Source organism: Centruroides sculpturatus, unplaced genomic scaffold (assembly GCF_000671375.1).
Source record: "Centruroides sculpturatus isolate CEXI.00-Female unplaced genomic scaffold, Cexi_2.0 scaffold1718, whole genome shotgun sequence".
Lineage (NCBI taxonomy): Eukaryota > Metazoa > Arthropoda > Arachnida > Scorpiones > Buthidae > Centruroides > Centruroides sculpturatus.
In genome coordinates, this window is record NW_019385829.1 from 64,446 (window position 1) to 74,528 (window position 10,083).

Below are 10,083 nucleotides of genomic sequence, written 5' to 3' on the forward strand. Positions count from 1 at the left end.
ATTTATGAAGATTTACGTGCAATGGCTAAATTGATACGCAAATAGGACTTTAGTTTTAATCCCAGTGGGATTTACAATGATATAGGCACGCCATATTTAGATTTATCAATGCAACGTTACAAAAGGATGTAATGAGGTCGAATTAGTTTATAGTAATTGACGAAACGATATCAGTATAAGATTTAATTTAAGCAACATCTCAATAGAATCAATTGTCAACATTACAAGTTTCGTTAAACGCGAGAAATTAATAATAATTTTCGAGTCGAATTTATTACGTAAAAATCGAAATTACTGCGCTAATTCGTTCATTGTCATTTTAGAAATTAAAATTTCAAAAAAAGTTTTAAAAGTTCTGGCGTTTTAAAGAAAGAAAACACGAAAACCATTAGATAACTTCTGTAACAATATACTTTTGTTTAACTGCAAAAAAGAAATGTTTTAAATGAACCAAAGAGTTTTTCATCGATTCACTTCAACAAAAAGTAATTATAGAATTTTGAAATGTTAGTTAAATGACTGTAAATCGAATTTCCCTCACTAAAAATATCCTTAAAACACCTTGAGGATTCTTATTACTTTTTAGACATTTTTGTCTTCGGAATGGAATTAGTTTTTTCTCAAATGGTAGATTTCTTTGTATATAAAAAGATCTGATCCAGAATGAGATGTAAAGAAAAAAAATATATATATATATTTTTTTTAAATAAAATTTCGAATAGATAACTGTTAGAATCATCCACTTTTCTATTGGAATTGATGTATTTTATTAATTTTTTCCATTGCTGACTTTAGACTCGCATCTATTATCTTTGTAATTTAAACAGGAAATTGTCTAAAATGAATAATCAAAACTCGATATTTAAAAAAAAAAATAACAACTTATATACACTAGGAAGCAAGAATTAATCGTGTAATAATCCAGTTTTAAAACAAAATTTAAAATTTCATGAATTTTTCATAAAGATAACATTTTCTCCATTATCTCTTCTCGATAACGAGTTTAAATTTAAAATATTCAATTTGATTTAGATAGCGATTTTGTTTCTCTCTAAATTTTAATTCATTTTTCTTCGGGGTAAAACGTATTTTTTTATATTAAAAATAAAACTTCGTTATGAATCTAGCTAAATATCCTCCTTCAATAATCTACTTAATGGCATAGTATAAATACCACACACAAAAAAAAAAAAGATTTTGGCTTAGAGCAACGATCTGATTTTTGAATTTTCTTCTTTGTTTTTTAAAAAAAAAAAAATAAGATAAAATTCTAAATTCATCCAAACTTTAACATATCTTTACATCAGCCAGTTTGCAAGCCGTAAGCCACAAGAATGCAATCGATCAAACGGTATTAATTGGCTTAAGAGCGGTTTGAGAAGCGATTGAGGCAATGCCATTAAGCTAGATCATTGATCCAAACTGTTTACATCCTTCAAGACTTGCCTCAAATATATATAAAAATCAATTCGTGAATGACTTTAACTTAATTTAATAATATTATCCTTGTATTCATTTTTTTTTTATATATATATATTCTAAAATTATTATATAGAATCCATCTTATTGTAAAGACGACCTTGACTAACGAAAGTAGTTTTATCTTCGCTTCGCCATCTTTACGTTCAATTATCTGGCAGACAAGGCTGACTAATGATCTCATTGTGGTTGAACTATCTTCTACATTACTGATATATAGAGAAGTTCATTACTAAAACGAACCTTGGATGAATTTCAAGTAACCTAATAACTTTTCACAAAAGACTACGATAATTCGACTCGATTTAAGAGAGAGAGAGAGAGAAAAAAAATCATTCGTCTCGATTTATCGTGATTGATAATAATTAATCGTTTCTTCTTACTCTATTTAATAATTATAAAAATGCAAAATTAAAACTTCACACCACCAGATCTTGTGTTTTTTTATTATTATTATTTTTTTAAACAAACATTTTCTTTTTTTGGCAGAGCCATGTCTTTCATACATATACATATTTGTACATTTAATATATACAACTGGCGTCATCCCATGAGTTAGGGATCGAAGCATATACGCGAATGTGCATATTATCAACAGTAAAAGTAAACATGCAACCTTCTTCACATGTTCTTCCCTTTTTTTTTTTAAAGTGTGCATAGGAAAATGACTGTGTACAATGAAAATCTAATTTTTCTTATAATCGACAGAAAATTCATAATTGTCTTCCTGATATTTCTGTCTATTAATAAGGAACTACCGACGGTCCTTTGTATGTGCAGATAGGTGCTCCTGAATATTTTTTTTAAGTAAAAAATTATTTTTAAATCCGTTTTAATCATATATATATATATTTTTTTTTATCGTTCCAAAAGTATATTAAAAAGTCTGTTTATCGTCATCATTATTATTTTTTAAATGTCTTCCTTTATAAAATAAATCAAGAAAAAACTGTCTGCTCTTAATTATTAAAGGAAGTTTAAAAATGTAACAAATTTCTGAATGGATATACAATAAGTCGGTATGGAAAAATTCTTCAAAAAATTAATGAATGTATCCCCGGAATAAATCGATATAAAATAACTACCTCGAGAAGAAATATGTATGTATGTATGTATATATATATATATATATTCTATCAATAAAAAATAATTATTTAATAAATAACCCTTCTGTGAAGAAAATGTCACAGTTGTCGAGTTAAAAAATAAAAATAAGTTTCTTCTTTTTTTTCCTTCCTCCACGATTTTTAGCTGCCTTAAATTTTTGAGCAGCCAACAGAATTGTAAAAACGGTAAAATTAATTATGCGATGCCCTTTTTCCTTTCATGTAACCCAACCATCTCTCTGCCGTTAATTTAAGAATAGAATCGTCATAAATCGTATCCAGAAATAAAAGCTGATTAATGTGTGTCGTGTGATAGTCCCAACGTGCTAAATTTGGTGCCACACCCAAAGAGAAATGGCGCAAATCGTAGATTGAACCGAAACCGGAATCGTATAATGGAAGCATTTTTTTTAATGAAACCATCCCCTCGTCGAATAATTTCCCGGCTTCTCTGCAATCTTCATGAGTGCACGTCATGTAGACATCGTAAAGACCGAATAATGAATAAATAAAACCATTAAGAACGAAAGAACTGGGCACGGTTGGGTACTCCTCATACCAGACGTACTTACCCAGGAATGTGGTCATAATACCATGATTTTCGGACCTGACTTTGAATATTTTCACACCTTTCAGTGCGGATTCTAAATATTTTAAATCACCCGTCACTATGAAAGCTCTGGTAAGCAAAGACATGGCTTGACCCTGAGCCATACCAGAATACCAACCAGGAGGTAGTTCTAGCATGCCATTAGATAACTTTCGAGTCACCATAATGGGCCATCCTCCCTTATCGTCTTGATGTCTCACTAACCAATCGGCCGCGGAGTAAAAATGTGCCAAATGGGCACTAGATGCCAGTTTGATGGTGTCTATATAACCGGAACCACGCAGCACGAGTCTACGAACACGAAGAGTTCTTAACCTGGCTATTTTTCTGTTGGTATGTTGGGCCAGTCCTTTTTGCAGGTCTATACCCAAATCTCGCGTGACGTGATACCATCCGCTGCGATTGCTGCCGATGCCGTAAATGACGTCACTGTCTCTAGTAGTTAACAAAACGTTGCTGGTGACGTAACGGATGGTATAACGACTATGATCAGCTACATTTTCTAACAACACAGTTAAACTTGAGTTGCTGGTGAAGAGCATCTCAAAATGGAGCGTGGTGTAGGGAAGATCCTCGTGTAAAATCAGCACTGCACCGGGATTGGTACCTACGAAAAATACAAGAATTTCATTTCATAAAGTTGTCCTGCTTTTTTCAAATATTTACACATTCAGAAACTAAAAAAGAAAGGTAAGAAAAATTCATCCACATACAAATCTATTCTCTAATGTGCATTTAATGAAGACATTTAACAGCTGTTGTTCCATAATAAAAAACAAAACGGAAACTACTTTGCGGAATTTTAATTAAAACTTTCTACTGGGAAGTGTTTTTACGATGCAAGAAAAATGAAAGTATCAAGCGGAACTAAATAATAATAATTACAATAGAAAAAAAGGATTTTTTTTTTCTTTTTACCTATTCTAAATTCCAACAACTTGTGTCCAACTGTATCGTCCATAACTCTACGAAAGATGACATTTTGAGTGTCAGTGGGTAGTTTCCATTTTCCTTTATGCGTAGCGCTACCATCTTCTATCACAACGTCTGTTGGAGGACTTTCTGTCAGATTTTTGCTGAAGTGACTCAAACCGAATTGTGCAATCTGGATTGGATAGAAATAACCTCGTGGGTCCCACTGGCTGGATACTGGTACACCTGATAAACACATTAAAAAAAATGGCAATAAATAATTATTTAATGCAAATTTATCGCATTTTATCAGAATGAGAAGCATGCAGATATATAATCTCGCTTTATACAAGATAATTAATACCGGAATATTCAACTCGGTTTATTACCGTTTTAGGCAACACAATTTATAGTTGTGTTGCCTGGAATGATAATAAACCCGGCTGAATATTTTGCCTATAAGTGCTAGAACATTAATGTACATATAAAGTGTACACACATTCAATGATTGATCGCTCTAAGCCGAAACGCAATCAAAACTAGACGAGAATATTTTTATTGCAAATTTGAAATTTATAGAAGATGAATAATTTATTAAAGGCTTATAAATCTACAATAAACTCTTTTTTTTTAAGTGCCGCCATCTGTTGTAAGTTACGTAAATTTTCGCTATATAAATGTCATGTATAAAACACTAAAATATGTTTATTTTCCTATATATACAATAAAAAAAAGTTTAAAAAAAATAATCTTACGAATAAATTTACAAGGAAAGTATACATTATAACAAGGTGAAACGTAACAGATATGTAAATAGGCATTAAATATCAATGACCAAAGAAGAAAGAGTAGATTGTGATAGAAGAATAACCGGAGTTCTCATTCATGCGACTGTCTGATAAATGAAGATAGAACAAACTGCAAGCATAACGTGACTTAACCCCTAAAACAGTTCGATATTCCAATAAATTCGATCGGATGGAAACGACCTAAGGAAACCAACAATTTCGCTTAATACTTTGCCATGTTGAGCAAACATCTATCCATAATCCTCATCACGTGTTGCAGTCTTTCATTTATATATGTAAACATTAAGCCGAAATAAGCACTTACCTTCGATACCGCTAATGAATTTCACTCGATCTCTGACTTCGACGTTATAATTTTCGAACCATAAGAACACACCGTGTGGATCGTATTTCTTTTGTGGATAATATACTTTGGAATAACTATGCTGCCATTCGAATCTTTCGTAACCATTATGTTTAACTAAACGACCGTAAACTTCGAAATATTTGTGGATAAAAGTAAAAGGTATATAAACTTCGCCGCCGTACTGTCGACAGGAAATGGTTGATTCTTCGTTAATTAAACAATCGATATTTCTTCCATTTTTTTCTACTTCTGATAATTTTTCGTCCTTATCGTAAGTGTCCGAACTATAAGAATCACTCCCTTGACGGTGTCTAGTCCTCCAAAGTACTTCTCTAGGATGCAAAACGGTCGTTTCTCCACATTTAGTCCAATACGATAGTGTGGTGATTCCTACTCCAATGATGAACACGATGAGTAGGAGCTTTAAATTAATTCGCATCATCTAAAAAAACAAAATGAAAGAATTATCATCAAGTAAACTTTAAAATTATAAAATTGACCAGATTATTTTCATTTATATAATTTTGAGTTATCTGAATTTCAATTATGATATTACAGCAGCAGGTATGACAGTATATATATATTAGTTCATACTGGATATAAAATTCCACATCCTAAAATTAGCATAAAATGTTTAATAAATGTGATCAATACTGGAGATAAAAGACTAGAAAACCAACCGAAAATAAGGAGAAAACTTTTAAATTTTAAACAACTCTTCCCATCATTTTCGAAACTATCGAGACAACTAATTTGGAAAAAAAATGAATAACAATTCAGCTTTAATATCTAATTAACTGATCAGATCTTCCAATGAGCATTCATAATATTTATCGAATTTACAATTTTTGTCATGCTTTTATCTAGTTTTAATTCAGTAAATCGTTTTATGTTGTCTTGGAAGCGGTAGAACGTCAGTCAAATGACAAAGCGATCGAAATTATTGGATGACGAAGTCAAGGCATGTACCAGTTACCGAAAATAGATTACTTGGCTTCGTTTCGAAATTGCTTCTTGCAACTACTTAACTGTATAAATATATACATATTATTCTCATATATTTTAATTTGTTTACAATAAACACGCTAATGTTTAAATAAAAATCATATCTAAGAAACTGTCACGAAGAGGACGAAACATCAGATTACTCTTACTAATATTTTACATCTCGATTGTTTTAATAAATTTAATAATAATAATAATATAAATAAAATTAAATCAATATATTTATTACAAATAAATATTTAAAGATTTTAAAATTAATATTCTAAATGCTGATTAATGTAACATAAAATAAAGCATCGTCATCATCGTTTTATTTTAAGCTATGTTAAGAGTTATATAGGATAGTTAAAAATGGAGAAAATGTATCTATTAAGTTAATCTTAATAAATTTGAATATTTTTTAAAAATGTCCTTTAATATTATATTAAATTTAAAATATAGGTCGCCAGACCAGACGGATCAAACCAGTTATTTCTTTTAACCACGTCTAGTTATTCTTTTAAAGTCCGAGGTCAAAACGTTCGTGACAAGTGGAAACAATAAAATGATAAATTTACATAGTAATTCTTTTACAAGCTTAATTTATATTTTTCCTTTTTATATAAGTATAGAGCAGTGACAAATTTACATTTTCATCCTAAATTTTTAATTTAAACATTCTAATTCTATGTACTTTAATATGAGAAAAAAAAGGGGTCCAATTTTTTTTATTATTTCTTTTTACGGAAGAGAATACTTGTCTAACCATTTAAAAACCTTAAAGCGAATTCAACCTATAGCCTTAGGAAGGAAATTATTTTTTTCCTCCACTGACTTTTCCAAATGTTAAACATTTTTTGGCTAAAAATAGATTTCAGTTACTTTGCCAGAATCTATTGGTATTAATCGATTCACGGCGTGTACTGCTTACAGTATGGTATAAAATATATTTCGACACTCGTAAAGTCAACAGACGATTATCCTGATTAAATAGGGAGAAAATAATAATAATTTTACGAAGTTTTACTGTCACAGGACGGACGTTGAACTAAACGACAACTCCATTAGGAGAAGCAAAGTGGAAATGACAGGCGTGACTAGACTACAATCCACACACTGGACACTCCTCGAGGCCATGATTCCACCTGATCTGTAAACAAATCGGACCTTCTTAATCGTCTACATTAAATCTAATAGTTTAATAATAACTCTAAACCTATATTTGTTTTCTATAAGCATAGTTCTCGGTGGCATCTTAACTTCGTTTTGCACATAATTGGTTAAATTTTCAATCGAATTAGCCAATAAGCTCAGGTATTAGCAATTTGAATAATGAAATATATATATGTTATACTACCATTGGTTAAAATTTAAAATTTTGAAATCCGAGCTATCCAATGATCTCTGAAAGTTACTTAAAATCGACTCCGATTGGTAAACTTTGAATTTCTTTACTCGAATCGTAAAATACAATTATAGTGCACAAATATTCATTAAAAGAGAATTACATGTTAATATTAAAAATTATGATTGAACTTAAATATTCAAAATTAAATATTTAAGCGCGAAAATCATAATTTTTAATGCGTGAATATACTTATACTCATTAAAATTCGCTTGATTAGGAATAGATAATATATGAATATTTTATGTCAAATTATCCAATAGAGTAATTAAGCTATGAATGATCATACCTCTTACTCGGTTCTTTTAATTGATAATAATTTCTGCAATTTAGTTAAAGAGAATTTCCTAAAAATTCCACGGATGATCCAAGGCACTAATGCTATAGCGAGTGATAATTTTCAAACGAATTTTCTTTCAGGAAACACGATCTAAACATAAATTATCTAACCCAGTGGTTTTTAAAAGACCCGCGTTCTCTTCTGGTTGATACCAATTTAGATATGCAAATTTCTATAATCATTGGCACTCGGGAAGAATCCAGTCGCAGAGATTGAAAATCACTGATAAAAAAAAGAAAAGAAGGAACAGAAAATGCTCGATTTAAATCATAAATTAAAAATAGGGGAGAGGAAAATGATTTTTTCTTTGACAAAAACGAATCTATAGTTGTTTTAACATCTGCTATTCAAAAAATAAAGTCTTTTTTATTGGTCGCTGACGTGACAAAGTGTGAAGCAAATGCATCGACGTCTTCGAAAAATGTAAAGATTCACGTAATCTTTACGTGCCATTGATAGGCAAAGATAAACTTATATCTTGGGTCGATGTTAATGGAAATGGCTATTACGGAATTTAGTTGGATTCGTGTACGTATTTTCATTGTTGATTAGCCGTCGATGAAGAAAGAGAGTTAAAGAACTGCCATTAAGTTAATGGTCTTTCGTGAGAAGTCTTTCGAATCGAATCAGAAATACCTTAAGGGAAAGAAAGGCTTAAAAAACCGAAAAGATTGAAGTGTATATAAGTTAAAAATATCGAAAATAATAAATCAACAGAATTTAAATCAACGCCTCCAGTTCCTTAATAGCATTTGCTGTTGTTTTTTTTTCTTTTTTAAAATAAAAATTTTGTGTGTTTATTAATTGTAATTACAAAAGAAGTATATGTTTCGCTATTTCGTAAAGATTAAAAAAAAAAGAAAAAATATAAGTTGACAGTTAAGAGAAAACATAGATAATACACTTTTAGCATCATTCTACAAAACTTAATTATAGTTTGTCCTAACAGCAAGAGATAAAAGAGCAAAAAAACGAAAAAAAAATTTTCAATTGAAAAAAGCGGAGTAGCAAACTGTCTCTCTCAATTTTGATTTCGGTTTTCAAAACTCTACACTTGACAAAAACAACTTTCGAATTGTTATTATTACATATATATATATATATAGTTTTTTTTCCTTGTAGAACAAAATTAATTATGTTTTTTTTTTTCTATATTAGTAATGGTGAAAGTGCTTATACTACTAGTCCCTGGGGGAGAACTGCGACAGCCATCTCGACTTATTGGCTCGACGTCAATCCATCACCACTGCAGCAGGGAGCGACACTGTTTTAGGGGCACTAACAGGGCTTCCAAAATATCATGTTGAATCCTACCGTAATCCTTCGTTACAACGAAAAAAAAAAAAAGGGGGAAATAAAATACAACAAAAAGAAATATACTATTTGCATCTCATTTAAACACGCACGTTTCAATTTGCGTTTTTGGAACTCGTTTGTTTCTCTGTTTAATTAATAAGTGTTTAACGTATCTAAAACTCTGCAGGGTATTATTTTACTTACAATCAGAGACGGTAAGGGACGAGATTTTTTTTTCCTTTCTAGATATTTAACGACCGGTACTAGAGCAACAACTCTAATGGTTCTGTCCCTTGGAGTCTAGCCTACGCCCATTTGGAAGAATTTCTTTCACGAAAATGGACATTGTGTGCACGTAATGTGGCTGACCAGTAAAAGGAAAATAGCTACTTTATCCACTGTATATTATATATATATATATTCTTACGGGCAAAAAAAACTAATAAAACAAAACACTATTGATCAAACTACAAGATATTTCCATCTGTCTTAATAATTTTCATATATTTGCACATATTATTAAATAAATGTTAGTTAAAATAGTGTTTATGTTATGAATATAACAGAATATTAATTCTATAAACATCATATAATTATATATATACAAAATTATAACACTAATATAATATTGTGCATAATTACAGAGTTTATATATGTATATATTTATACAATATATAAACACATCAATTGGTATAATTAAATTAAAAAGTAATTTAAAATTTAATTAAGAAAACATTAATTAATTTTAAAAAAAGTAATTATAAATTCTAAAACTAATTTTTTAAAAAAACATGTA

The 10,083-nt window shown here is 30.0% G+C and overlaps 1 protein-coding gene across 1 annotated transcript in view; it reads right to left on the reverse strand.

The window, feature by feature from the left end:
* Positions 1-1,907: 1,907 nt before the first annotated feature.
* LOC111642384 (D-glucuronyl C5-epimerase-like) overlaps positions 1,908-10,083 on the reverse strand; it is a 9,504-nt gene continuing 1,328 nt past the window's right edge. Inside the window, exons 2-4 of the mRNA XM_023388726.1 lie at positions 5,221-5,704; positions 4,114-4,353; positions 1,908-3,802 (exon numbers count right to left, since the gene is read on the reverse strand). Coding sequence (XP_023244494.1) covers positions 2,778-3,802; positions 4,114-4,353; positions 5,221-5,704 — 1,749 coding nt within the window. The 3' untranslated portion in view covers positions 1,908-2,777. The remainder of the gene's footprint in view (positions 3,803-4,113; positions 4,354-5,220; positions 5,705-10,083) is intronic.